Source organism: Bos grunniens, chromosome 19 (genome assembly GCF_055505025.1).
Source record: "Bos grunniens cultivar Pamir isolate PY7600 chromosome 19, Bosgru_T2T1.0, whole genome shotgun sequence".
Classification (NCBI taxonomy): domain Eukaryota; kingdom Metazoa; phylum Chordata; class Mammalia; order Artiodactyla; family Bovidae; genus Bos; species Bos grunniens.
The window spans coordinates 44,806,624-44,831,350 of NC_141183.1; the positions used below are offsets into that span (position 1 = coordinate 44,806,624).

At 35.8% G+C, this 24,727-nt stretch overlaps 3 protein-coding genes across 16 annotated transcripts in view; 1 reads left to right on the top strand and 2 right to left on the bottom strand.

Moving 5' to 3' along the window:
* The window catches only part of NF1 (neurofibromin 1), a 257,608-nt gene that overhangs the window by 187,837 nt on the left and 45,044 nt on the right, over positions 1–24,727 (top strand). For all 12 annotated transcript variants that reach the window (XM_086360180.1, XM_086360182.1, XM_086360194.1 and 9 more), the window contains 2 exons: positions 21,550–21,982; positions 22,579–22,919. In XM_086360180.1, coding sequence (XP_086216306.1) covers positions 21,550–21,982; positions 22,579–22,919 — 774 coding nt within the window. The remainder of the gene's footprint in view (positions 1–21,549; positions 21,983–22,578; positions 22,920–24,727) is intronic.
* On the bottom strand, positions 2,206–11,740 carry EVI2B (ecotropic viral integration site 2B). Its single transcript, XM_086360196.1, has 2 exons — positions 11,612–11,740; positions 2,206–4,869 (listed from the first exon to the last, which is right to left on the bottom strand). The coding sequence occupies exon 2, from the start codon at positions 4,854–4,856 to the stop codon at positions 3,486–3,488; it is 1,371 nt and encodes a 456-aa protein (XP_086216322.1). The 5' UTR covers positions 4,857–4,869; positions 11,612–11,740; the 3' UTR covers positions 2,206–3,485.
* Positions 15,005–24,727, bottom strand: part of EVI2A (ecotropic viral integration site 2A) — a 38,783-nt gene continuing 29,060 nt past the window's right edge. The window contains exons 2-3 of one of the 3 annotated variants that reach the window (XM_086360199.1): positions 24,023–24,087; positions 15,005–16,358 (exon numbers count right to left, since the gene is read on the bottom strand). In XM_086360199.1, coding sequence (XP_086216325.1) covers positions 15,639–16,337 — 699 coding nt within the window. In that variant the 5' untranslated portion in view covers positions 16,338–16,358; positions 24,023–24,087 and the 3' untranslated portion in view covers positions 15,005–15,638. Of the gene's footprint in view, positions 16,359–18,902; positions 19,043–24,022; positions 24,096–24,727 lie in introns of those variants that run through there. The other 2 variants (XM_086360200.1, XM_086360198.1) reach the window with 2 other exon arrangements.

Below are 24,727 nucleotides of genomic sequence, written 5' to 3' on the forward strand. Positions count from 1 at the left end.
GTGGTTACTACATATCTTGTTCTTTTTTTCTTAATAATATATCTCTAAGATCACCCCATGTCTGCGTATAGAGGTCTTTCACATTCATTACATGATTCATAGTGCTGCATTTGGGAGTGTACCATGGTTTATTTAACCAGTGCCCAGATGGGTATCTGGATTGTTTCTAGACTTTTGCTATTACAAATAATGCCACAGTGAATACCCTTGCATCTTATTTTGTCCAACAAGTCTTACAAAAAAATTTCTATAAGTAGGATTGCTGAGTGAAAGGAAAAGTGCATTTGAAAATTTCCGGGTATTACCAGATTTCTCTCTGTAGATGGTACCATTTTGCAGTCTTAACAGCAGTGTGTCAGGGTGTCTGGTTCTGGAGACCTAGAGACTCTGTTGCTGAACTTCTGTATTTTTTTTTCTTACTATGAGAAAAGTTGCATATCTTTGTCTTTGTTTTCAAGGATCATTTAAAATTTTTCTTCTATAACTGTCTTTTATATGTTTTGCATACTTTTTCTAGTGTGTTGTGGGTATCCCTCCTCCGCCACATCTGGGTTTAGGTTTTTTAAAATTTAGGGTTATTAGCCCTTTGTCTTAATTTAAGTTGCACATTTTCCCCCAGTTTGCCCTTTGTCTTTTGACAAAGGGTTTTTTTTTATGGTGTTTGTTTTATTTTTACATCTGAAAGTTTTATGTAATGAATTTCTTTTTTTTTTAAGTAGTACTTTTGGATTTCAAGTCTCAAGTAGAAAGATTTGTCCTACTTTCAGATTATAAAGGAATTCACTCATATTTCTTCTATTATTTGTATAATTTTATGTTTTATATTTAGATTTAGGGTCTCTTTGGTGTTTGCTCTAATGTAATATGAAGTATAGATCCAGTTTCATCATTTTCTAAACACCTGTCCAGTTGTCCCAATATGATTTGAGATTTAAGTCTGTTTCTGGACTTTCCATTCTGTTCCACTGACCTGTTTATTCATGTACTAGTATTACAGTGTTTTACTTAGAGGTGACCGTATATTTTGCTGCTTCTACTTTTTGTTCAGAACTAGTTGATAATAGCAATTAAAGTCATTCTCATCTAATTCATTGTGTTGCTCACGACCAACACCGAATGGAACACACATGTGATACACGTGTGTTGCAGTGCAGAAGTAGATGCTTTTTGGTCCTATGTTAGTGAAAAGAATTCTGAACCAGGGGTTAGGAGACAAACTCCGGTTTCAGTACCACTCTTTCTGACCCCATTTTCTCAGCACTTAACAAATTAAAGGAGTTGAACTACATGGTCTTGAGAGTTGTCCTGAATCTCGTTAATACTGATCTGATAAGAGCACTACTGATGTGTGTAGTATGTAGTTCCACTTTTTATTCCCCTGTGGCTTATCCTTTTGCCATAGTCATGAAATAAACTTTCTCTTCTGGATCCTGCTTCTTTAATATTTTCTGTATGTTTTTCTTTGTTCCAGCATTTTCTTTTCTCCTGTGTTTCTTTTATTAGCTTGCATTTCTTTCTGCTGATTAGGCAAGGATTGCCACCGTTTGGCTGCTCAGCTTCCACTGACCTCAGTAGGGAAAAATTGCATGCAGTAAATGGGAATTACTTTCCCCCTGGCAGAGAATTTCTTAAAAAACAAAAAGCAGCTGCTGACAGTAGTCTGTTCATCTGTTATACGAAGAACAGAACAAGGAAAGCTTCCTCTTTGGTATTTGAAGAAATCAGACAAGCCTATGACCAGGTCATCAGCTCTTGATTTATCTATGAGGATTGGTATTTCCCTGTATTTCACAATACACTTCCTTTAAGAGGTCAGGAAGAAAGTGATTAACAAAAAGAAGAGCAGAATTGTGAAAAGAGCTCATTAGGTAGCAATCCTACATATAAAACAAGAAAGTTTATGATGGTTTAAGGCATGTCAAACTCTTTACCAACTATAAAAACTTTATACCTTACTTACCCGAACTAGAATACTTAAAATTCAAAAGAATAATTGGAAATTCTTAAACTCCTAATTGTTGCTGAATAAGTTAACCTTAAAAATGGTAGGTTTGAAAAACACATGAAAGAAACTTTTTAGTGTGGAAGACAGAGGAAAACCAACATAATGTTGACAATTAATATCATACTTATTCAAGAAAAATAAGCTCAGTGTAATGTTTCTACAAATAAAAAGGTTTTACTAGTAAAGAAACATTCAGTGTCTGAAAGTCTGCTAGTTTTTATTAAGATTAAGCTTTGTTAGTTTCTTGAACACCAGTGCTACTAGTAAAGGCATTATTCTGGAAAATTCCAGAACTATGAACAGTTCACAAAGGGTAAGTTACCACTAAAGCCACCATCTTTCATTCTAAGTGAGTGTTTCCCTCAGGAGTTCAGGTCAGGATAAGGAGGAAGAATTCGTGCTTTTCGGCAGAGAAGAACTTTTGTAGGCATGGGCTGGCATCTCCACATGAGTAAGCCAGTGAAGCTATACCTTGACTTTAACAAAGATTGGGCCTACCCCCTACTCTGATAACTCATTACCACTTGTCAGGTAGTGAATAAAAGATGAAATTCTGTGTGAGAAAGGTGGTTCAAGAGTTTTTTGGAATGAAGCCATAGAGGTTTTGTTTTGTTTGTTTTTTAATAAGATTTCAGTTTGCTTGGGTGCTTGAGGCATATACAAAATCAACTGGGAATTCCCTGGTGGTTCAGTGGTTAGGACTCCATGCTTTCACTGCCAGAGGCCTGGGTTCAGTCCCTGGTTGGGAAGCGCTAAGATCCTGCAAGCTATGTAGCCTGGCCAAAAAAAAATAAGAAACACTTTAAAGAGGCTAGTTTTAAAATTTGTGCTCCCCCAACAAAATAGGAAAATGTTTAAGTCTACATTTTATGGGCCTGCTTGTATTTTTTTCAGGGTAAGTGTCCCCAGCTCAACTCTCCAATATGATGTTTTAATATGTTTGTCTTTCAGTTTCCAATGAGAGCTAAAAGGTAATTTATTCTCAAACACATGCGTTTCAATCTCTCATCCCCACAACCTTGGAATATTTATTTAGTACCTGAGGTATTAATTTAAAACTTAAAGTTTTGTTTAAAACTTGGTGTATGCATTTAAATTCTCAGACACACTCCTCCTCAAATTTTGATATGGAAAAATAAAGTTTAACCAAAGTAACTTTATACACAGCTTTTCAGGAAAAACATATCTATTGGGTAATAATAAGTATATGTATGTTCCTTGTTTCCAAAATAGTTAAGTTATTGATACACATACCATCCACATTTGTAAAATATACCATACATTAAAGTTAAGTCCTATTGGCATAAATAAGTTCCACTTATATACATAGGCTTTGAGCAGATTTTAGGTAGTTCCTGAATAAAAATCAAAATTGGCTACCAATTGCCATTTAATATATTTTATCACACGAAGAAAAACAAAATATTGGAGTCCTTTGAGAAAAATAGAAGATCAGTTTTAAAGCAAGTGGTAATATTTATTACAGTTCTGCAGGTGGGGGTGGCAGAGATTCATTGAGATCTTGATCAAAGTCAGGAGGAATAGGAAATTCCTGACATTGGATCTCATTGTTGCAATCTTCCTGGTTTTTCATAAAATCTCCTGGTGGCACGGTCAAGTTAAATGAGTCAGGGGGAGGTGGAAATGACTGTTTGGACTCAGAATTATGGTGTTCAGAGATTTGATTGAGACAATCTAGAGATGCTGGGAGATTGGTGGAATTGTTTGGACGAGGAGATTCAGTTATCATCGTGGGTTTGTCGGATTTGTTCCCCTCCTGTCCTTCGATATCAAGAAGGGAAGCAGGTGGTGGAGGCAGATCTGTGTCATCTGAAGAGGAAACAGCTGTGCCAATTGTTGATCCATCACCGCTGTCTTCTGATGTACCATTTGCCTGATCTTTTATTCTCTCTGTTTTGGGATTGTTAGAATCTTCAGTGTTTTCCTTTGATTCAAACAACTTAATTTCTAAGTCATCTGCTAAAAGTGCACTTTTGCTTGGTTTCCAGACCATAAGTGAAATAATTGATGAACGTTTTGGGAATGCTTCATTTTCTCTAATGTTATCCAAACATATGTCAGGGGTTTCGCCATCAGCAAACGGAGACCTACCTGCCCAATTTTGATCATTTAACACTGGTTTTCGCAAACATTGCCATAATACAATCATGAGTACAACTACCAACATAGTAGTCAGAATTGCACCAATTAATATGGCTGGTATTGAATAAGCATAATTGGCTTCCTTTGGGATATTTGTTGTACGGCTAAATTCGAAGTTGAATCCTGGTGTCTTCCTAGGTGAACTTTTGACAGTTGGTGTTGGTTGTATGGATATATTATGAACAGTCGGGGATACTAATTTCCTGGAAGAGGTGTGGGTAGATGATGGTTGTTGAGTAGGAGTAGAAACTGATGGTGGTGATTGTCTGGTAGAAGAATAGGCAGATGGTGATAGCTGTATGGCAGAGGTAAACACAGGCAGTGCTGTTCCTTGGGAGGAGGTGTTGGCTATTTGTATTGTTTTTCTGGTGACATTATAGACAAGTGGTTGTCCAGGAGAAGTATGTGCTGCTGGTTTCCCAGAAGAAGCATAGGCAAGTGGTGTTGGTTGTCCAGCAGCAATTTTGGCAGTTGTTATTGGTTGTCCAGAAGATAGGTTGTTGAATTGTGTTGGTTGACTTGAAGGATTCTCTGTCGTGCCCTGAGAATTCGCCGAGATATATGGCATTGATGGTCTAAATAAAGTAGATTGTGGTTGCCTCTCTGTTGTAGTTGCTTCTGTCTCTGAGAAAAAAGTATCATTCAGGTGTCCGCAAAACAAAATTAAGATGAAATACTTGAGATCCATTTCAGAATGTTTCCTTTTTGCCAGTAGTATTATAATAAAAGAAAGAAAGATAATTACATATCATTTAGTATTTATCATTGCTAATTTAGACTTGATACACTCCCAGCTAACATGAAGAGCTCTTAACTATACTGTAACTTACCACGTGACATTTGGACCCCAAAGGCAGTGATCTCGCGTAATTCTTTGGGAAGGTTTGTACTTGGCACTGTTGCCCCTGTGGGTTTATTGCACTGCAGCCCTTTGTTGCATAGTCACGCATCTCAAATGCACGGGCTCCATATGCTGGAGCCGTGTGCACACTGCTTTCTCCCCTGTTTCCTGCTAGAAATACATTGATCCTGCTGCCTCAATGGGCGCCAGTAACCATCTATTACTTAATCCAGTGGTTTCTTTTCTTTTTTTCTCTCTTGATCACATTTGACACCATTGATTATTCCTTCACTGCTATTAGAGTAGCTCTTTGGAGTCATTTTCCTTTCATATTCATCTCACTAGCTCCTGTTTTTCTCTTGCATCCTAAATACAGTACTTGATATGTTTTCTGTCTTCACTCTTCACTGCTTTTCTTAATCCTGAATCTATCAGGTTTCACCTCTCACCTTTAACCTCTAGCTCCCAAACCTGTGTATCTAGCCTAAATTTCCTTAATTCTTGTTCCATTTGTATGACTTCTTGGTGGGCATTGCCATGTACATATTTCACTATCAGCAAATTCAGCGTATTTAAGTCAGAATTCATCTTCATCTTAAAAGTGACCCTTCTCCTGATTTCTGGTTTTGCTGATGGTATTACCTTTGTGAGTTTCTCATGCCCACAACCTATTAAGTAACCTTTGCAGCTGTATCAGTGTCCAGGACAGTGTCTTTATATTAGAATCTCACATTTCTAAAGGATTCAATTCAACTCATACTTGAAAGTCCTAAAATGCTCTTCAAGTCTGGTTGAGGGAAGTAGTCGTGCTGCTACTTCATTTATTCATTGATTAGCACCATGTTTTTATCAGGCTCTGTTCTGGTTTAGGAGATACCAAAATTTAAAAAAATTTTTTTCTAGTAGTAGAAACAATAAATAAATCTAATTTGATAAGTTTTCTCAGAAAGGTATGCAGGAGATGCACAGAGGAACTAAGCTAGCCTGGGAGAGCTTCAGGGAAGGTTTCTCAGAGAAGTAAAACTTGAACTGAATCTTGTCTATAAGAACTAAGTAAATAAAATATTCCAGCCAGGGGAACAACATGCAGGCATAGGAAAATGAGGCATGTGTTTAAGTTTGTGGGGTAGGGTTACCTGTGGGATGTGGCAGATGCTAAAACTTGAAGAGTTTTTTCAAGTTTCATTTCTGTTTCTGTGGCCTAAAGATCTATCTAACCATAACTACTCAATTAATATCTCCTGGTCTCAAATGTCTTGTCTCTAAAGTAAGGCTAGTTTTCAGCTCTGTATGTAATACTTGTTTCATACATCTTTAAACACAATGGTAACTATTTGGTTATTTCTTAATATTAAGGAAAGGAAAATCTCTGGGTTTTAAATCCTGGTCAATATGATTTGAAACTATAGTTTCTCTGTGATTTTTTTAAGCCAATCTGAGAGAGGTTTGATGGTCTGTACAAGCCTGATGGCAAGGTACAATAACACATGAGGAACTCCCTCAAGTTTGCAAAGAAATAGACTTTTTTTTAGCATATTTGAGTGGTTTTCATTGCTTATTCCTCTACCACTTTGTATATAGTGATGATAAATTACCCTATTTTAGTAGAGGAGAAGGAATGTGATTTTTTTTCCCTATGTAGTCTCCTGCTTTTTATTTCTCTGTAATACTTAAAGCTTTAATTTTAAAATATTTCTCCTTTAAGTTCCCCTGCACACTGCTGATGAATTAATCTTCCGACAACCAAGTTTTATCACGTCTTTGCTCCCTTGCTTATTGTTGCTCAGTTGCTCAGTCATGTCTGACTCTCTGTGACCCCATGGACTGCAGCACTCCAGGCTTCCCTGTCCTTCACCATCTCCCTTGCTTGAGGGTTCCCCATTGGTATCAAGGTAAAAATCTAAACTGAGTTTTCTGTTTGTGGCCTGAGTTTACCAGTCCAGACTCATATCTCATGACTGCAACTTCTCATTTAGCCTCTTCCTCATCTTACATACTTCCTAAACACACACTTTTCTCCCTTTAGCAGACACTTTTAATTATGCTATTTTTCACCCTCTGAGAGTGTGTTCCTTTTCCTAAACCACTCTCTTCCCTGTTCTGGTTGCCTAACTGTGAATCTATCATCATCTGTCAGACCTCAGCTTAAATTCCCTTCTTAGACCAAATTCTCTGTGACTGAGCACAGCCCAGAGAGCTCAGCCATTCCCTGAGTTCCCCCTCGTTCTTGTTCTCTTTATGGTTCCTTGGATAATTCTTTATATACGTACCTGACTCACACTTCTTTTCTCTCAAATAATTGTGTTTATTTTTTATTTCTTAACTTTTCACATTTTCTTTTTGTTATCTCCATCACCTCAAATAAGATTTTAAAGAACTTTGAAGAAGGCAAAAAGAAACAAAGAAAAATCCTTATCTAGAACATCCTAAGTGCTGTACCATCTCAGGTGTTTTACATACTTCATTTCGTTTAACTTTTACATAATTTTATGAGAAAGATGGAGGAATCTTTGATTTACAGATAAAGAGACAAATTTAAATGTGTTAAGCAATTTGCCAAATGTAATGTCACTATTAGTGACAGAGAATTTATACCCACAGACCCATCTGATTTTAAAGCATATGTTGTTTCTGCTACTCCAAATTGTCTGTTTTTATATGTTGATTTCTTTACAGCAGAATGCTGTATGTGTTAGCAGCTCAGTAAACAGTTAACCTATAATTGGGCTTCTTGGTTTCTTTTCCATTTCAGTTTTTTGCTGTTTATTAATACTTCTTCCAGAATGTAACTGGTTGTCGTTCAGTTGCTAAGTCATGTCCGACTCTTTGCAATCCCATGGACTGTGTAGCACGCGAGGCTTCTCTGTCCTCCTCTATCTTCCAGAGTTTACTCAAAATGTTCATTGAGTCAGTGATGTTATCTGACTATCTCATTTAGATGGTTAGAATGTAAGCAGAGAGGTAAAATCTGAGTTATTAAATTATGCCTTCTGTTCATTTCGTAAAGGGTTTAATAGGGAAAATTTTGAAACTTTTGGCATAAATATGGAAATTTAAATCATCTCTACATGGTTATCATCCATGAAGTTCCTACCTACTGTTCTTACAGATTACCCCTTTCCCCAAAGAAGGCCATATTAGAAAGTGTTATTCTTTAGAGATTCACTTTAGTTTTCTAAAAAATGCCATCCAGAGCAATAGAAAACATAGGCCATGAATTATCTTCAGCCAAGAATGTGTCTTGTGACTTTTCTTAAAAATTTTAAAAACCCTTCACAGTTCCTTTTTTCAGTTAGCTAAAAAAAGCATTAGAGAAGGAAAGAACCCAGATAGGAACATAATTATAAGCCCAGTTGAGTTTGTATGGTCAATTTTGATAGGGTGTAACCTCTTTTGTTAATAGGAATGTCATAGGACCTTAAAGTGTGTGAGATTTTCCACTTGTCATTTAAGGGTTACAGCAGTATTAACACCAAATTCTTTTTTTTTACCTATCCTACCCCTTTCTCCAGTTAGCTATACCCTCCTAGGGTCTGCTACATTGGAATGCTCAAATCTGTCTTAGAATTCCGCTACAGCAATTCAGAATAGTCCAGAGAAAAGGAATAAGATTTCAAAGAAGAGTAAATGAAGGGGAGAGGTATAGTGAAGAAACAGACTTTTTTTTTCTAGTTCAGTGACAGTGAGGGCAGTGTTATTACCAGTGCAGAAAGTTACTTAACATATGTGATATATATGTGTATATATGTATATGTATGTATATGTATATATATGTAGGCCATGTGTACCTGAAATACCAACATTATTTCTTCAGGAGAAGAAGGTAGAGAGAAAGAACCATAGAGGGGGCAAGGGAGTAAAAAGGAGGAGAAAATGTTGGCTACAATGAAATGAAAAAGGAATGCAAAGAAATAAAAAATAACACAAAAGATAAAAATAAAGCCAAACAAAGGATAAACAGCAAATACATGGAATGGGGAGGTAAATTGATTAGAGAAGGTATTGAAAGAAAGAAAAGTTAATAAAAGGCTGAAGAACAAATAGTGATTATGTATTTAGCAAGAAGTTAGGGTAGAAGGTTAAAGCGAACAAAATTAGAAATTGGGGGAGAAGACCAGAGTAGATGAAAGAAGGAACTACAGAATGCTGCTTTCTGTCTTTGCGGATGCAGGAATCAGCAGAGGAACAGTGTTCTCAAAATGGAGGACAGGCCTGAGATCACCCATCTTCTCAAACTCACTTACCTTTCATTTCAGGACTCCTATCTAAGCATCCTTAAGATTCCCTACTCACCCCGCCCCCCACAGTTTTTTGGCACTCAGAAGCTACTTGTTAATTACTCTAAATAACCTATGAACAATCTATATAGCATTTTTTCTAGAATTTCCCTAGTCTGCTGCTTAGGCAAACCCTAAATTTGTCTACCTTTATATGGCAGTATTTTGCTCATTATTTTAGGTTGGGACTCTTGAGGTTTAACTCAGATTTTGGTTCTTTGTTTTTCCTGAATATTGAAAAAATTTCAGAAAGAAGAAAAACATCAGCTGTTTTAATTAAGCATTGAGACGCAATTAAAGTTGGAGTCCCCTTAATGCATAAGTACATAAAGAGTTTAGCATGTAAAACTGATGCTAAGTTGGATATGATAAGAGAGATGTTACTGTCTTTTAAAGAAGAATCAAGGAGATTTGGCGGGCATATCCTAGATAAGGCAAATATAGGTAGCGGTATCAAAAAAATAACATCTGAGTTTCAGTTACTTTGTTATAATACAGATATAATAGATTAAAATTTAGTGGTATTGTATCTCCTGCTAGTAAAGTTATGAAACCAGAAAAGGAAGAAGACAGCGATTCTGTATCTTGACGAAAAGCAGCAAGGGGAAATTAACTTTGAACTATGATAGGAATTACTTGATGACTATCTTTTATCAAAAATAGCTACCATTTACTAAGTACATGCCAGATGTTTGGCACCGTCCTGTTTTAATGAGGAAGGTGATGTTATCGTCACTGTACAGATAAAACTGAGACACAGAGAAGTTGGATAATTTGCCGAAGTGTCACAGCTCTTAAGTAGTGGCACCGATACAGAAATCAGTCAGTCATGTATAAGATCTCTTTCCTTCCATTACATTCATAGTAAAATTCTGAAACAGGAGTGCTTGAAGAGGAAAAGAGATGTGAACTCTCTGGGAATAGATAATGTAAGTAACTTTTGGAGTTAGCTTTTTAAAAGGTTGGACAAGAACTACCAGAAAACCATTTTAGTCCTGTGACTAGGAAAACAATTATGGGAGTTTTGATTAGATAGCCTGTAAACTGGCATAATTGGGATGACTTTTAAAGATTGGACATAGACAGGCATCAAATTTTCATTTAAAAAATTCAGAATTCATAATTTCCCTCTGAGTGGAAGTATATAGGGATTAGTTGGAAAACACAGGCACTATTAAACCCTACATTTGGAACAGATTCTTTAAAAATATATAGATAAGCATTGTCCAAAAAAATGATAAAAATCTTTCTGTATTAATTTCTGTAATAGTTACTTAGAAGAAATCTAAAGTGGACTTCTATAAAAGAAAGTCATAAGTACTTTATGAAATGTTGAAGTAGGATATTACCCACTATGAATTTACCATTCTATGATATTACAAATCTATGTAAATAAACTCTTGGCAGTTTTTATTTTGGAGGATATTCGCTTTGCAATTGTCCAAGTTACTCAAAGAAAACATCTTTTCTCCATGGTTAGCAACTCTCTATTCTATGAGTTTTATTTTCCATATCTATTTTATACTGCTTACTAAAGACTCAGATAATGTGTGACATAAATATGTAGTGATGAGTATATGCCCACACATTTTACCATAGCAGTTTTTTTCTTAGCTTTAAATATTAGTGATAATATTTTCATGTCATCATCATTACTAAAATTCTATTTGTGTAAAAAAGCATATTTAATAATAATCATTGAGTGTCTCATCTAATCACCTTTGTTTATTTTTAAATGAAGGTGACCATTCTTTCTATGAAAACTGAAGGGGATTAAAAAATAAAAATGATTTAAACCTATGGATTATGTTATATATAGGAAATTTTCATATAAAGAAAATAAAATTTTTTAACAGTTGGTATTTTGGGGTTGTAGATTCAGCCATCACTCATGAATTCTAGTTTTATTTCCAACCCTTAGCTTTATCTGCCATGGGTGTAGTTTTATTTCTTTTAATTACAGAACTGAGGTCAACAAACATAATGATTGAATAAACTTTAAAGGGTTTATATTACATAAACCTAGGTGAAAATTTTTCTGAAGGCAAGCTCAACACTGAATTTTTAAAATTCCATGCAACAAAACCACAATACCTGTTATAGATACCTTTAGACAATCAGACTTTAAGTTTAAAACAATAATAACATTTTAGTTTTAAAAATTGGAGCAGGAAATGGCAGCCCACTCCAGTATTCTTGCCTGGAAAATCCTATGGACAGAGGAGCCTGACTGGCTACAGTCCATGGGGTCACGAGGAGTCAGACAAAAGTAAATTTTATATAAAACAAAGATCAAACCAGATTGCCTGTGTGAAATTGTCTTACCTTGGCTGTTAACTTCTTTTGCAGAAGGCTAAATTCTTGTTCTAACTGGACATTTTGGTGCTTTGGCTAAGAAAGCAAAAAGTGGTTCCGAACGTTCAGATTAAAAATGATCCTCTAGCACATTGAAATAGGTTCTGTAGAGAAAGAGGAAGTTTATCAATAGTTGGTTCCGGAAGTGCAATAAGCCACAAAATGACTAAGAAAGTACTACTTTAACAGAGCTTAATTTGAAACACAATTTGGAGCTACATGATTTGAGTGCTTTTAATTAACATTTGTAAGTAAACATATGAGACTCTCTAGTAATGTGATTCAGTCAGTTCGGTTGCTCAGTCGTGTCTGACCCTCTGAGACCCCATGGACTGCAGCACACAGTAATGTGATTATATAGTTTAAATACTTAAAATAGAACCTTGGAGAGAAAGTTATATAAGGAAAAACTGCCAGTCAGGTTACTACCCATAGTGAGATTTCTTTTCATAACAAATGAATGATGTGTCCTGTTTACTTGTGTGACCGTAGGCAAGTCGTTGTACTTCTGAATCACTGTTTCCTCCTCTGGAGGAATACTTCTGTTACTAGGTTTTGAGAGGATTCAATAAGATAAAATATATAAATGCCTTACACACAGTCGGTAGCCAGAAATGTTATTTCCTCTTACATAATTTAGGCTAAACCCAGGTAAAAGTATGATTAATTTTTTCCAAATAGTTTCCTAAATGATTTTTAAGTTCAAGTCCACAACTCTTTAATTACCCACAAAGTAGGTAATTGTCAGTGCAAAGTAAAAATAAATTGGGAATCATCTTCTAAATAAGTTAACTAATAAGTATGTTGAGAAGAGTATGAGTCAGTATAAAAACACATTTCTTTCAGCATGTCACCTTCTAGACTCTCTAATCTGAAAAGTGGAGATCATAATTCTTAATTTATAAATGTATTATGGGATTAAATAAATGTAAAGTGCCTAGCATCACACCTATTATAGTAGATGTTGTAAGCATTAAACCACGCACTGTTTTCCCCTGGTCACTGCTGAGGAACACAGATAATTAAGACCTAGTTCTTAATTTCAAGGCACTTATAACTTGGTAGAAAAAGAAGATTTTTAAAAAAAAATATGCTATAAACTTATTTTATGGAATATAATTTGCTATATATATTGAATTGGCCAAAAAGTTTGGGTTTTTCTATAAGATGTTATGGAAAAACCCAAATGAACTTTTTGGTCAACCCAATATAATATAAAGTATGCCACGTAATTTTTAAATGTGCTATAAATTTTTGTTTCACTATTTTTAAATCCCTAAATTAATAAGCATGTGGACCATAGCACCCAATGGTAGAAAAGTAGCCTTGTTCAAAAGTAACTTTAGAACTCAAAACATATCTTACCCTGTCATCTTTAAACAGTGGTTAAGTTTGGAAAGGAACCACTTTCATGAGCTACCATTGGATGTTGTCAGTCTGAGGACGTGTGTTAAATAGCGAAGATAGTGAGGGATAAATTTTAAATATTTCTGCAATAGGAGCTTTCTGTTTTGTGTGAAAATGTTCAACATATGTGTTGCATAGGAAAGTAGTTGCCTAGTTAATTTCTTATTTTTAAGAAGACAGTCATTTGTTTTCAGTTTCTTGATTCAAGGACTGCTTTGTGTTATCACTGTTTTCATGTACAGTCTCAGATTTTTGATATACACAAAATGGGAGCTCTGCCCAGGTTCATTTCAAATCTGAAATCAAACCTTTTTACCCTTCAAAAGATAACCTGCTGCTGCTGCTGCTAAGTCACTTCAGTCGTGTCTGACTCTGTGCGACCCCACAGACGGCAGCCCACCAGTCTCCCCCTGGGATTCTCCAGGCAAGAACACTGGAGTGGGTTGCCATTTTCTTCTCCATTGCATGAAAGTGAAAAGTGAAAGTGAAGTCGCTCAGTTGTGTCCGACTCTTAGTGATCCCCATGGACTGTAGCCCACCAGGCTCCTCCATCCGTGAGATTTTCCAGGCCAGAGTACTGGAGTGGGGTGCACTTATTGCCTTCTCCAAAAGATAACTTAATGTTACAACCACAATGGGCATGAGCTTTCTCTTGCTTTCCTTTTTCCTTTGTTGATGTTTACCTTTTTCTGGAATAATAGGGCTATGATTTGTTATTTGGGAAATGGATTTTTTATAAATTGGTAACAAATCGATAATAAAATTGATGCTCTTTTTCCCTCTCTCATTTTAAGATGTAACCTTAAAAAAAAAAAAGAAATGTAACCTACCTAGATCTTTTGAGCAATGGAAATTTTACAAATTTAATCTGATGACCAAGAGCATGATCTAGGGAATTATGCAAAAATTATCAATGCCTCTATCTGGAGCTCACTCCATTTAAATCAGGAGGAAGGGTGTAACTTACGCATGGGTGAGTTAAATTCTTCAGGTGATTCTGAATCTCAGTCAGGATGCAAATTACTAACCTAGAAAGAATTGCAGTAATACTTGGAAAAAATATATATAAATATGTAAAATGTTTCCTCAGCTAGGTGCTCTGTGATGACCGAGAGGGGTGGAATTGAGGGTGTGAGTGGGAGGTTCAAGAGGGAGGGGTTGTATATGTATACATATAGCTGACTCATTTTGTTGTACTGCAGAAACAAACACAACATTGTAAAGCAGTTATACTTCAAATTATTTTACAAAAAAAACAATGGCTGTTGTTAGGGGGTGGAGATAGTAGAGATTGGAAGGAGGCCTAAAGGCACTTTCTGAGAAAATGTTCTATTTGTTGGTTAAAAGGTGTTGACATGTATAAACTTTTGTCAAAGTGAATTGAATTGTAAAAAAGAAAAATAAAAACATACATATATGTAAATGTTTCCTTAAATGTCTAGCATATTTCCCAAAATAAATGCTCGACAAGGGATGAGATTTTTAAGACTGGCCTGGTCTTTAATTAAGTATGCTCTGTGTCAGTTTTGGTGGACAGTTGGAAAGTCTCTCAGAGCAACTTTTGCAATATATTAAATTGAAGATGAATGTCTTGGCTTAAATGTAAGCCACTATTGTACTTGAACCCAGTTTCTTTAAACTTTCAACAATTACCTGAGTATCCTGTTTTCCAAAGTAGAACAAACACACACACATATACACATCTTTCCTTTGCTCGTGTCATATTGGGTAGTAAAAAAATAAAATTGGTTTATTAGGTCATTTGGCAGTCTCAAAGTCCAAAAACTAATCAGCCTTTGAATATTTGCTATAAAAAAAAATCCCATAAGCAATATTTATAGAGTTCCATTACAGTTAAACAGTAAGATATGTTTTACATTTATCTATCTCAGTTGTACTCTGTTTCTTATTGATCTTTGCTGTGTATTCTCTAAAATAATAAAGGGAATGCAAATATACATAGTCACTTTTATTCTGTCATCTTAATTTATTATACAAAATTTAAAGTTTTAATTAAGTATAGTAGAAAACGACTTTCTTATGTACACCACATGTAAAGATGAAAGCATCTGGCATAACATTAGCCGTGTTTATAGATGAACTGGTATGGATTCTGTCTCATTCAGCAAAGAAAGTACCATGTAACTATACAGTTCAACTCTATGCATTAGGAATGTGACTTCTGTTAGATGTTAAAGCATGTAATAGCCTCAAATGACACACTGAAACTCTTCCAAGTTTACTTACATTTGGACAAAGATCATGTAACTACTATTGCTGAACAAGAAAAACTCATAAATTATCTCTTTCTAACTCTATTAGTCAGTTCCTTCAACTTGTCTTTAGAACCTTCCTTGAATGCTTGGTCGTTTTATTATTTGCTTTCTAAAACAGTGTTAGACACAGTTAAAATCATTAAGTAAGCAAACATATTTCTTCCTTTCTCACTTGCTTGATTCTAAGCAAGGCCAGCCATGGCAAATTTTAGACCTTCAGTCCAACACCTTGGCATTAAATGTCAAACTGAGTTCATTTTTACCCCAGAAACTTTCTCATTGCTACTTTGCATTTTTCTTCACTAAAGCATCTATTAGTTAGTGAGTTTTTCAGTTCCTTCTTCATCTTTTCTTTCCCTCGTAGCTGTGAGCACTCCAGTAGATTGCATCATTAGGTTGGGCACTGTGAGCTGTTTTGCTCTTTTCCAAGTGTCTGATTCAGCAGGCCAGAGACCACTGCTTGCCAGAAAATCACCATTGCTCCTAGGCTGACGCTTGCCTGCTTGTTTTGATCGTCTGAGAGATGAGACTTTGTTTGCCAGAACCACAGTTGATAGAAATAGAATGGTACAGATAAGAAGGAGCACGGCAATTATGATTAAGCAGACTAGCATGGCCATTTTGTTGTTGTCCTCCTCACAGACACCCTTTTTGAAAATTTCACTGTGACTTTTGCTTGTGTTTTCAATGTTCTGTACTGTTGGTGGACTGTTCCTGACAACAGAAGATACATAAAGCTCCAGTTCAGATTTAGGAGTTAAAAACGTGATGTGAGATGATGTTTCTGTTTCAGGCATGTTTGTAGAATTATCTTTTTTATCTGCTTCAGGAGTTTTAGGGTTTGCGTTAAAGTTTTCATTTTGGCTTCTGTCCGTCTTGTTGTGAATATCTGGATCCAAGACAGTAGAATTGTTATCCCACAGATGGGTATAGTTTGCTTTTGTTCCAGGAGACAAAGAAAAAGCTGTTGTTATCAGAAAGGCAAGATGCAGGTAATGTCGCATGTGTCCCATGTCTGTGAGTGTACTGGTAATCTGTAGGGATAGAAATATAATTTGTTAACTTGTGAAAGAATAATGGTTCCTAGTTTTGGTAATTGTCTTTAAAAGATGGATAGACAGTTGATAAGTTTTAGCTACAATTAGCTATAATTACACTCATGCCTGACATTTGCTTTCCTGTTTGAATTCCTTCTGAACTGATCTTTTTTCTACTAGGCTACATATAAAGAAACAATTTAATTTCTCTTATTTTTTAAATGCTAAAAGGTAGCATTGCAGATAACTACTAATCATTGTTAAACTGAATACCCTGGTTTAAGAGTTTCCTCCCTCTTGAGCATGCTAGAAGAATTTAGCTTTGAGTCACATACTTCTGCTTTTACTTTTTTGATTCCTCCTTTTTTTTTTCCTTACCATTTAAGGAAACTCCTTGCAGAAACTCCCTATCCTCTAACAAATGAGTCACCCATCTGTATAGTAAGAGAGAAATGTGACATTTTGCTTCGTGTGTGAGAAGAAAATGCAAATAATTTTGCGGGGGGCTCAGGAAAAGGGAAGTGTGGTAGCAACCAAGAGAAAACGGACCTCAAGTAGAAATTCAAGATGTTCTTTTTTCTTCCTGGGTATTTATCTTGAAGTTTAGACTAAAGCTAGTGCTTAGGAATATATTCCCAGTATTCATGAAAGCTCTTTTATGATGATGGGTCTCCCTTCACCTCTATGGCCCCTGAGTTACTGTGGCTTTCTGAAAGCAAAGACATGCCACTTTTCTCATCCCAAACCTCTGGCATTACAGAGGAAAAGAGGCAGGTTTCTTTTGAATAATCTCAAAAGTTCAGCAAAAGATATTGACCTTTCTCATTATTATTTGTGCTTAGAATTTTTCTGTGAATATTTTGACATAATCTTTAAAAATAAGGTATACAATAAAATAGAAATACATCAGGATCATGGGATTCAGGCTCAAGTGGGAAGTCAGTGTGGATCATAAGAGTCTCAACCTATAAATGAAAAAGTGGAATGTCGATTTTGGGTCTGAGCTCGCTGGAAGCCAGTCCACAAAGGGGAAAACTCTGTTCCTAATTTTTATTATCCATCATAAGACTGAAGATTTAAATGCAACTGGCATATCTGTTCTAGGTACTGGTAAGCCAAGGAAAGATTCGTTACCATTATTGAGCTATCTCTTTTAAAATAGTATTCCAGTTTGTCTGGGCCACATTTGTAAGAGTGTTTTATTGTTTGCATTTATATGAATAGGGAAGTGGAAGCAAAAACTAGGTTATTCTTCTGTTGTTTAGTCAGTCAGTCATGTGCAACTCTGCGACACCATGGACTGTAGACCACCAGGCTCCTCTGTCCGTGGAATTTTCCAGGCAGGATTACTGGAGTGGGTTGCCATTTCCGTCTCCTGAGATATACCAAATAAAAGTGCCTGTTTGCCTATTATATATAAGTTCTTCTCAAACTTTAAAGAACATGGATGTGAGTTTGTTTTTAATGCAGATTTATTCCATAGGTCTAGGAGGGACTGGAGAGTTTTAACCAATTCCCAGATGACACAGATACTGTTGCTACTCATGCTTTTTTTTTTTTTTAACTGAAGTATAGTTGATTTGAGAATAACAAATGTGACATATTGTTATACAAATGAAAGTAGCATATAATAAACAATAGTAACTAGAAACTAACCTCTGAAGTCATATTTCCTATTGATAATATGGAGGGGGAAAAAAAAAAACCCTTTCTTATGTGTTCTAGAAGTAAGATTACTTTTCAGATTATAATTTTTATAGACAGTTAAAGATATTGTGCACTGACTTGTCTATAATAGTGTTTGAATTCAATTTTTAAGTTGAATGACATAAATCTTTGGATTTATGAAAGTATTTGTGATTCTTCCACAAAGAGAAAGACTTTAAATTGGATTAGCAAATAATTTCCAGCCTTTTATACTAGACTGGACTTCTGCATGAGATGCTAAAAATGATTTAAAGCAAGTTATTCTTGTCACATTAGTTCATTAGTGTAATATGTATCATAGTATTTGTACACATTTTAGCAGTGCTCACCACAGGATAAATAATAGGCCCGCTGTTGATTGTCTTCAGCCAGATGTACTGTCATCCCCAAATAAACAAACCGTTAACAAAATGAGACTTTGAAATCCTTACAAATGCCTAGCTGTCTCTACATCTCTAATTTATGCAGTGGAGGCCAGGTTATATTATGAAAATTTTCCTTTATCTCTGGTAGTTTTCAATAAAATTTATAATGCCTAAGCATTAGTAATGAGAAATTTGTTTTTTAAACTTATTTTAATAACAGGTAAAACTTTACAGTTCACTCAAGAGACTAAAATCAAATCCTACTTAATCTTAATTTAAAGCTCTGTGTTGATGGTAACTCTTGCCATTTCTTACTTAAATTTTACTTAATAGAACAGAGAAGAAAACAGCATACATGTTCCATTACTAATTCTACTTTGTTAGTACGATTCGAAAGTATTTCCTCAAACACTAATCTGTAAGAAGTTATAAATGAAAAGGCATAAGAAAAGCCATATATATGACCTACCTTACAAAATGCTTGGTCAAAATCTTATAACCTGATTTTAATAAGCCACTTCTTTTCTTTTCTTGAAGCACAACTTCCAAATAATTTAAAGCAGAATAGACTTGAAGAATCTGAACCTAACTCTGCAGTTTAAAAAAAAGGATATGTACAGCTAGCTTTCCACTAACCACAGATGACACATTTCCTTTCCACTGCAGCTAAAGCACATGTCACAGGGGAAAAAAAAGTCTCCAACTTGTCTATTTGGCCACAGCATGACAGGAGGCTTTGTAGGACAAATCCCCGCCTCCAGGGTAGGGAGGGTTTTGTGTTTAATGCCTTTTGACCCTATGCTTATTATGTATGTCTGCTATATGCTTTCGAATGCTATGTTAGTATCTTTCAGAAAAACAGAAAATAACATTTCCCCTGAGATTGAGCATTAAAATCTTCTCTAAAAATTGTACTTGTATACCACAGACTGATTTGATAACATGAGTTTGGAGACCCAGGATATTGGTCAGATAATAGAAACAGTAATGTTTATAACCAGCATTTCAAAGTATGGAAGTGCAACAGTGGTTTGGAGAGACTATCTAGTAAACTTAGGTTATAAGAGACAAAAAAAAAATCTCTTATAATCTAACTGTAGTGTATATATACACACACACTCCCCTCTAATGTCCTGTCAGGACCTCATACTCAATGTATCTAAAATGGATTTCAATTTTCCCCCAAAGTGACTGCCCCTTGTGATCTCTGTTTTTATTCAGGGTGGTAACATTCTTTGTTATGGCAGAGCCTTGGTACACAGCAAGTCCTTTTAATTCAAATCCTTTGTTTCAGCCTTGATAAAGATGTTGAATCATGTTGATCCTTTCTTCATATTTTTGGATCAGTTTCTTCTCTAACTGTTAGCCTTGTGTATATTTTAGATGCTTATTAAACCATACCTAGACTACTATAATATCTTTTTCACTAGCCCCAACTCCTTCTTATATATGTATGTATCACTTCCTGTGATCATATCACCTTTTTCTTTTTAAAGAAATGTGGTCAAATAACTCCCTAACACCTGCAGCTGCAATTCAGAAATGTTTGTGCACATAAACATCAGATGAAAGGTTGTTTAAAAACAATGAAAATCTCCAGGCCCCACTGCATAGATTCATATATAGTAGTTCTGGGCTAGGACAGGAAACTGCGTTTTAATGAGGCATAGAGTTGATTCTGCCACTGGTGTGCCACAGAACATCCTCCAAGAAATACCAAAGTCTTAAGAGGAAATCTGAGCCCCTTAGTTTTGCCCCTGAGCAGTTTTGGTCCCTTCACAATTTGGCTATTCTGTATTTTTCCAGCTTTCTCTCTTCAAATTTCTCTACATGAATCCTCCATTCTAGCTCAGCTAGCTGATTCTTGCCTCAGCACATCTAGTTGCCTATTTTTCCCCCTCCTTCCCTCTCTCCATGAGGCCTGCCATTCCCTGCTCTTGTTGAGTGTGAAATTTCTCCTGCCCACTTCAGCATCTTCTATGTAGCTTTCACTGATTACCCAGTTTGTGTTGATTTTTCCCTCTTTTGAACTTTACAAAAGTATTTTTCTGTGCAGTTTCTTTGACAAGTGATTACATACTACCTCATATCTTTTCTTTGTTCTTGAAATACTTTTTAAAATTTTAAGATGACTTAACTTATCATATTTTTATCTTATTTTCTCCCAATAAGATTTAAAACTGTTAGGAAAGGATATTTGTTTTAGCTTACTTTGTAGTACCACCAGAATCATCAAGTACAGAACGTTGGGCCAAAGTTAATATAAGGTTGATTTGTTTTGAAATTCTGGTACTGTATTTGGGGGCTTTCTGATGGTCCTTCTTTTGACTACTCATATTGATTAGCATTCTTTTGAATGTAGACAACATATGACATAGACAACTTAATCAAAAAAATGGGATGTATTGGCTCACACAACTGAATAGTACAGAAATAAATTCTAGGACTCAAAAGAAATGGCTGGGGCCCCAGTTTATCTTGTCATTTCTCTGCTCCATTTCTTCAGTTTTTAGGCAGGCTTTTCATTCATATCATAAGGTAAACAAGCTAACAACTCTCAGAGCTATATGTTCCTTTAATTATAAACATTAGGGAAGAAAAAGATCTCAGTTCTCAACAATTTAAGCTGAAGTCTTTGAATTGGGCCTATTTGGCCCTAGTTGTCCTAGTTTGAGTCACATGATCATTGTTGAACCATTCTCTCTGGTCATGGTGGATTAAATGAATTGACTAAATTCATTCAGTTTACTTCAAGGCTCCAAGTGGGTCATTCCCACCCAAATAGTTCACCTGGGAACTTGGGTGTGCCTAGAAGCAACCGACCAATGTCCATTGCCTTCCTCCTTGCTTGACTATGGTAGACAAGTTTGTTGTTGCTGTTGTTGCTCAGATTTTGAACTGGGGATTTGTCTCTTGCATTTTACTTTAGCCTTCTCAGTGTCTTAAGAACAAATGATTTAAAAAAATGGATCCAGACTTTGTATAATTGTTTCATATTATAGTTTGTTTTCTCTAGAAAACTAATCAGAAAATAAAGGATTAAAGTAGATTTGTAGCATCTGTATATTCATTCAAAATGGTTAATGATTTGTGTCCTTTTTTTCATCTTACTTTAGGTTCAAAACAGGTCAAATCAACGGTGATTTGCTGATATACCACGTCTTGCTGACTTTAAAGCCATATTATGCAAAGCCATATGAAATTGTAGTGGACCTTACCCATACTGGGCCTAGCAATCGCTTTAAAACAGACTTTCTCTCCAAGTGGTTTGTGGTTTTTCCTGGCTTTGCTTATGATAATGTCTCTGCAGTATATATCTATAACTGTAACTCCTGGGTCAGGGAATATACCAAGTATCATGAGCGGCTGCTGACTGGCCTCAAAGGCAGCAAAAGACTCATTTTCATAGACTGTCCTGGGAAACTGGCTGAGCACATTGAGCATGAACAGCAGAAACTACCCGCTGCCACCTTGGCTTTAGAAGAGGACCTGAAGGTTTTCCACAACGCTCTCAAGCTAGCTCACAAAGACACCAAGGTGTCTATTAAAGTAAGTTTCACTGCCTGTTAGGTAAGTGATTCATTGCCTTGCTTGACTAACCAGCCAATCTACTAGACTCCCCAGGGTCCCTGTAGTACTGTATAGCAAATGTAAAGTAAGTCCAGATGGAGGAAAACCAAGCCTTCTGTCTTCATGGAGGTCCCGCAGAAGGCTGGAGAGGTGTACACTTAATATAATTTCCAGGTTGTATTGGGGGCAGGAGAGTAGTATAGAGTGGGCGGTTTGCTGCATATCTGTCAAATGGCAGGAATATATGAGGAGTGGGAACTACCTATTGAGATTTCTTTTGATTATTACATGCTTTTTAGCAGAGGATGAACGTGAACCTTCAGGATTAAATTTGTAATTATCCATAGGATCTCAAGCTTTTAAAAACTAAAAATTTTTTTCTGATGTTTTCAGTTTCTTTTGACAGCACTTATCACAATCATTATTGAACCTGTTTGAATATATAATGGTGGTAACTCTTCTTTAAATGGCAAACATGGTATTTTGTTTGGTTGGTGGGTTTTTGAAACCTCTCAGATTTCTACATAATGAAATTTAATCCTTTTCTACTCTACCCTCTTGCTGACATTTTCCAGGTTGGTTCTACTGCTGTTCAAGTAACCTCTGCAGAGCGAACAAAAGTCCTGGGGCAATCAGTCTTTCTAAATGATATCTATTATGCCTCAGAAATTGAAGAGATCTGCCTGGTGGACGAGAACCAGTTCACCTTAACTATTGCAAACCAGGGCACACCGCTCACCTTCATGCACCAGGAGTGTGATGCCATTGTTCAGTCTATCATTCACATCCGGACACGTTGGGAGCTGTCGCAACCAGACTCCATTCCCCAGCACACCAAGATTCGGCCAAAAGACGTCCCTGGGACACTACTCAATATTGCATTACTTAATTTAGGCAGTTCAGACCCTAGTTTACGGTAGGTTTTTTTAAAAACTCATTTCAATCTTATTTAAAGTTTGTTGGTTTTAAAATGAGATCAATTAATAAATTTTTAAGGCAGCCTCTACCTTAATACTATAAATGATTAGCAGGCATTCTAAGTAGGTAAACACGTGAACTATGTAAATCTGAATAGGGTGACTTATACCAAACCAGTGTTCTTTCAGCTTTCATCTGAAACATAACAGCATGGCCATTTTGGGGGGGATTTTTTGTTTGCTTGTTTTTCTTTTTAAAAAAAGTTTTCTTTTTTTTAAAGTCTACTTCTAAGTAAAATTTCTCCTTTTCTGAGTTCTCTAATTTTTCCCATATTTAAAAGTACATCACTATTCAGCTCCCTTGCAGTCAAGTAAGATTATCATTATTTGAAAAGGAAGGCTTAATGTTCAGTAATTCAGTAACATTACATAGTTTCTGCAACTGTGTGACTTTAACAAAATTCTTGAAAGAGAGCTTAAGACAAATATAAATGTCAGATGAGCAGAGTTATAATTGGATCTGGTTAGGTTTAGTATCTAAATGAATGCGGAAAGGACAGGGCCTATGGCATCAGGAGTTTTGGTTTAAATCTAGACCTGCTGCTCTGTATGACTTTGGTCAAGGTACTGAAGTTCTGCAGATGAGCTCTAGTTTCCTCTTTTTAAAAATAAGGGTAACCCTGCCTTCCTGTAAACTTACAAAAGTTTAATAAATGTGTGGTAGTAGAGCATAGCATCTAGCAAATAGTTTGTGTTTAACAAATATTTCCTCCCAACTCCCCCCCACCCCTCCCCCACCCTTTCCTCTCTCTGCCAGTGTCTCCACACCACTTCCCTCTTCTGCCCCTCTCCTTTTCATGTTAAGATAATTTTTTGCCCCAAGTACCTTGGGACTATCAGGTTTTTACAGATATAAATTCTTGGCTTTGGAAAATCTTCCCTAGGGTATAATATAGCTCAAGTTTTATAAATGGGCTTTTTAGAATTCCACGTCCTCCGTAATTTAACAGGAAAAGAAATAAGCAAGATTTCTTTACCTGGGCGGTCCTCATGGAGTCCATGAACTCCCAGAAAATACACACAAAATTTCACATATGCTTACCTTTCATTATCTGAGAGGAGTCTGTGACACCTACTCCCAGTTTGAGGAATCCCAGTTCTTTATAACTGTTGAAATAACAGAGTGAAAGTCACTGTCCAAATAGCATCACTCAGAATTCCTTGGAGTTAATAAAAGATACACAAACTTAGAAACAATGAGGTTAATATTTTCATTTTAGGAAAATGGAGCTATGTCTGTCTTGAATGTCTAGTTCCAAATTCCTCATAGAAGAGTGCTAGCAGACTTCTAACAGTTATTAGCTTGAATGAGCCTGTATTCTTCTCTTGTGAAATAAAGCAAACTGACAGCTTCTGCTTTTTGCTGAAGCCTGTTGTTCCAGAGAAAAAGCCTTGAGGCAGACTTATATTTCAGTGGCTTTTTCCCCTGTGTGGTTATTACATAAATATACTAGCATGATGAAAGTTCAGAGGTAAGGAAAACCTGAAATTCACTGAGCAAACCGTTTGTTTTGCTGGATAGGGGAGAAAAATCTAAATCTAAAAATTGAGTTTTTTGAGCTATCTCCTAAATTGTTTAAGTATATTTTTAGACATTTATAAGGAAGACTTTGGTTCTGATGGAACCTGGATATATATTATGGTTTGTGTGTTCTTTATTTTTTTTTAATTCAGTGCTTTTATGTATAATAGTAGGAGTTCATTTAAGGAAAAAATGGCACGTGGGGGGAGGTACTTAATTATATTA

Bases quoted from the DNA above. Each gene is read 5' to 3' on its own strand.
- EVI2B (XM_086360196.1), bottom strand. From the start codon at position 4,856: ATGGATCTCAAGTATTTCATCTTAATTTTGTTTTGCGGACACCTGAAT.